This window comes from Benincasa hispida, chromosome 3 (genome assembly GCF_027475165.1).
Source record: "Benincasa hispida cultivar pf3 chromosome 3, pf3_genome.v1.1, whole genome shotgun sequence".
Taxonomy (NCBI): Eukaryota; Viridiplantae; Streptophyta; class Magnoliopsida; order Cucurbitales; family Cucurbitaceae; genus Benincasa; species Benincasa hispida.
In genome coordinates, this window is record NC_143480.1 from 45,622,915 (window position 1) to 45,628,001 (window position 5,087).

Consider the following 5,087-nt stretch of genomic DNA (forward strand, 5'->3'; position numbering starts at 1 on the left):
ATAGCATGCTTCAAAATGCCTCTTGCCACAACTATGGCATGTCGGTCTCCTATCTGTGCTAGCTATTGACTCATCAGCTCGTGGCATCTCTGATCTACTAACTGCACTGGTCGAGGGTCTCGTTTTCCTTTTCTTGGATCCTTGCCAACTGGTTCCCCTAAAATGGCTCCCACTAGTCTGGGTTGCCACTAGAAATCGGAATCCTCTATCTCTAGGCCCTACACGGCCTCACTGCCTCTTAGAAACTGCTCAACATCTGCCAAACTTCGCTCGACTCGTATTGCTGTTTCTACTAACTGGTTAAAATCTAGCCAATTAGCCGTTGACATCACCGAAGTTCTGATTTCCTTCCTCAAACCTTGTTCAAATTTCCTGCATCTATCTCTTTCCTCAGCAATAATCGGCAAGGCATACTGTGATAACTCTGTAAAGTTTTGCTCATATTCTGTCACTGAAATCGTTCCCTGTGTTAATCTGAGGAACTCATCCCTTTTTACATCCCGAAACGAGTTGGGGTAATACTTATCTTCAAAGGCCTTTCTGAACTCAGACCATAACATCACATCTGTATTGGCTCGTCTGGAGGATATCACTTTCCACAATTTCTCTACTCCTTTCTGTAGTAGAAAGATGGCTAATCTCACTTTCCTGTCCTCTACACAACTCATAACATTGAAACATTTTTCAACTACATCCAGCCACAACTCAGCTTCAACTAGATCTGTTATACCTTCAAATGTCACAGCCTCTAAGGCTTTAAACCTCTCAATACCATATTTCTTTTCTGGGTCGGTTCGTGTAGAGCCCACGCTGGCTGCTAACATCTGCACTATCCTATCAAACACTGCATCTTCTAACTGTGAATCTGCCCTTGCTTGGGGAGTACTAGACTCTCCCTCGGACAACGTTTCCTGACCCACTAGATCATTTACCTTCTTTTTGCCACCCGGTGGGTTCTCCCCAACCTCCGGGCCCCTATTGGTAGGGTCAGTGTTCCTGCCACCTGTCTGCTTACTCAGTCTGCCATGTTGCCTCAGCATTTCACTTAATACAATGTACACATGTTAGGGACTCACACTTAAGGACTTAGGCTTATGCATAAACTTCCCTCTCATTCCCAAAACCTTATGCTCTGATACCAAATTGTCACACCCCCTCCCATATTACCCTTTTATTCTGGAAGAGGATATGACTGTGTTAGTTTCTAGCCCTACTGCCAGCACTCACCACCCAAGCCTTCTAATCTAAATACCAACCTATTCATCAATATGTGATATACGTAAATAGCTAACCTCTCTTAAGGTTCTACAAAGATTACATAAATACATGCATACAGCCAAGACATTACTTTATAGAAAAATATTCACAGGTGGCCCAAACATTCCTATAGAAGCCCTAGTCCCTCCCAAAACATGTGTACGTAAACAGAACATCAACCTAAGTTTTTTAATAAGCCGAGTCTTTCGGTGGCAAGCAGCAGCAGGATCAACCTTGAGGAAACTGACCGCTACCTGAGAAGGGAAAACACAGAAATTCTGTGAGCTAAAAGCTCAGTGAGTGACTATAGAATCGTAAAGCAACAAGCGTAGCATCACTATAAACATGTAAATATACAAATGAGTAAACTCAAGCAATTGTCTCTAAATGTAGCTGTAAACCATTATCAGACATCATTAAACATTATTATTCCCTATTTGAGAATGAGCCTAAACGCTCTAGCTCCCAAACGTTTATTACTGACCAAGAGACCCATACTTCGGTCTCTCATTCATAACTGCCTACGTGCACGTGGCCACACTAAGTACCATCATATTTTAGGTACTTCCGCTCAGATACCTTCTCAAATTTGTCCTTCAGTATCGAGCGACTATGATACCTTCTCATATGTCCTTCGGTATCAAATTGGCCAGATACCTTCTCAAATGTCCTTTGGTATCAAATTGGCCAGGTACCTTCTCAAATGTCCTTCGGTACCAAATTGGTTAGATACCTTCTCAAATGTCCTTTGGTATCAAATTGGCCAGGTACCTTCTCAAATGTCCTTCGGTACCAAATTGGTTAGATACCTTCTCAACATCCTTCGGTATCAAATGTGTATTTTGTAACAAAAAATTAAGTTTCATTGCCTAGTATTTACACAAGAGCTATTCCATTGCCACTCATTTACACAAGAACTCACTCTCTCATAGCCTTCCTCTAGGAAGCATATATCAAAATCAGAAACATAGCTTTTGTAATGGTTACACGATATACCTTGGCCTGTTTTATACACATACAAGCCAGGAAACATGCATTAAGTTATTCTCTAACCATTTGTTGCTTGAGGAAGTATAAATACATCATTAATGTCACTGTGCTTTACTTGATCATATATGCATGAGTATTGGAAACCTTAAATTTACTTAGTCACTCACAGCTCGTCAGGCTCTTATTAGTTTATATGCTTCCCCTAGCTCTTCTTGGCTTGAAAAGATATAACTCTCGATTAAACTACTTAGAATTCCTAGTAAAATACCTCAAATAATTCATTTATTAAAGGAACTTCCATCAATACAGACAGCTTTACTGGCAAGATCCCCCTGAGTGTGGTCAGCGAGATCCCCTTGAGCGATGCTAGCGAGATCCTCTACAGCGATGTTAGCGAGATCCTCTACAGCGATGCCAGCGAGATCCTCTAGAGCGATACCAGCGAGATCCTCTAGAGCGAGATCAAGCTTTTCCTGTCAAATCTTAGCGATACTCACCTCAATTCCTAGCAAGATTTTCCCCTAGAGCGAGATCCTCTAGAGCGAGATCAAGCTTTTCCTGTCAAAGTTTAGCGATACTCACCTCAATTCCTAGCGAGATTTTCCCCTAGAGCGAGATCCTCTAGAGCGAGATCAAGCTTTTCCTGTCAAATCTTAGCGATACTCACCTCAATTCCTAGCGAGATTTTCCCCTAGAGCGAGATCCTCCTTAGAAAAGCAACGAGATTTCCTTTATAAGCAAGATACTCCTGCCCAAATCACACTATAATTCTCCATGATGAACTGCTTGCTTGTTCTTCACAAGCAGTTGTCTGCTTATGCACCAATTCCCTGTTATAAATTCAAAAATTCATAACTCAAAATCCAGAGCTCTTTTCAAGAAGCTTCCTTCTACAAACTTGTTTAGATTTGAGTTAACTTCCTTACCTTGAACTTTCAGCCCATAATTCCTTATAGTTTGGCTTGGAACTTCCAAAATTCTTCTCAGGCCCAGATTAATCTGTGGTTCTGCCTCTTCTGCAATTTCTCCACCTTTGTTCTTCTCCTCTTGCAATCTTTCTTCAGTAGGACAACCTTGAAAACTAGATTCTCCCAGCTTTCAAATGCACTAAATTCGCTAAATTTGCTCTTGTCAATTGCCAAAACCATGCTTTTGAAGTTTCACTTCCCTTTAATCTTTCTGCCGCTTCCTGAGTTCAAAGAGTAGATTACCACGTCACCCCACACTTAGTGCCTCCAGCCAGACTAATGATTGAGTTTCTTAATTTAATATATTTTTCTTCCCTTCCTTCATAATCCCTATAAACAACATGAATTTCTACTTAATAAATATGTAATATAACATCTCTTTGGCTAAACATGCTTGTCTAGGGAACCTAAGTTCAGGGTTTACAATCATCTCCCCCTTAAAAGAAATTTCGTCCTCGAAATTTACCTCATATGTCATTTGCAAAGATAAGGGTATCTCTTCCTCATTTGCTCTTCAGGTTCCCAGGTTGCTTCCTCGATCCCATTATTATGCCATAACACCTTCACCAAAGGAATCGTCTTATTTCTGAGTACTTGATCTTTCCTGTTCAAAATCTCGATGGGCTCTTCCTCGTAAGATAAATCTTCTTTGAGCTGTATTGATTGTGTTGCTAGTACGTGCATAGGATCAGACACGTATTTCCTTAGCATCGACACATGAAATACGTCGTGCATACGAGCTAGCTCCATCGGCAACTGCAACCTATAAGCTACTGGACCAACTCGTTCCACAATTTCATATGGTTCGATGTATCGTGGACTTAACTTCCCTTTTCTCCCAAACCGGAGAATTCCTTTCCATAGGGATAGCTGGAGAAATACCCATTCTCCGACTTTAAATTTTATTTCTCTTCTTCGTTTATCGACGTAGCTTTTCTGTCTATCGCGAGCCGCCTTAAGATTATCCCTAATAAGTTTCACATTCTCTTTTATTTGTTGAACTAATTCTGGACCCAGTAATTTTCGTTCTCCGACTTCGTTCCAGCATACTGGAGTCCTACAAGGTCGGCCATACAATGCTTCATAGGGAGCCATTTCGATACTAGAATGGTAGCTATTATTATAGGTAAACTCAATCAACGATATGTGTATCCCAACTTCCTTTCAATTGTAGTACACAAGCTCTTAACATATCTTCCAGTTTCTGTATAGTTCTTTCCGACTGTCCATCTGTTTGTGGAAGAAACGTCGTACTGAAATGCAATTTAGTGCCCATAGCCTTCTGTAAACTAGGCCAAAATTTTGAAGTGAACCTCGAGTCCCGATCGGACACTATCGACACTGGGGCTCCATATTGACTGATTATCCTATCCACATAAATCTTAGCTAGGCGGTCTAGTGTAAAAGTAACTTTTACTGGTATGAACTTGGTCGTCTTAGTTAGTCTATCGACTATTACCTAAATGCCATCAAGTTCAACTATGTGTGAACACCTCTCGGGCCAAGAGAAGGTGTGTGGCGTCACATCGTTCAAGCTTAGAATCAGCCCTTAAGGGAGTTATCTATCTACTTACCCTTGCCTCGAGGAAGGAGTAAATTCCATCTTGTGTAGCTGAGTTCCAAGCTCCCAAATCAGACGAATCCCCAAAATGGTAGGTTTGAGTTGGCGACCTAGCTACTCACACTCATACAAATCAAAGTACCACCCTCAATGGCAGGAGGTCTCAACTCACTTAAGATTGAGGTCACATTATCTATGGTCATCCTAGTTAAGTTAAGTCTCTATCATGAACGGTGTTATATAACGAAATGTTAACACTTTATGGTCAAGTCTTATACAAACTCTTTGTAGAGGATGCCCCCGCTCGCATG

The 5,087-nt window shown here is 41.2% G+C and overlaps 1 protein-coding gene across 1 annotated transcript; it reads right to left on the reverse strand.

Annotated features, from left to right (window-relative positions):
- Positions 1-3,689: 3,689 nt before the first annotated feature.
- Positions 3,690-4,310, reverse strand: LOC150037304 (uncharacterized). The gene has a single exon (XM_090311955.1). It carries the CDS (start codon positions 4,308-4,310, stop codon positions 3,690-3,692), a length of 621 nt encoding a protein of 206 aa, XP_090168081.1.
- Positions 4,311-5,087: the final 777 nt, after the last annotated feature.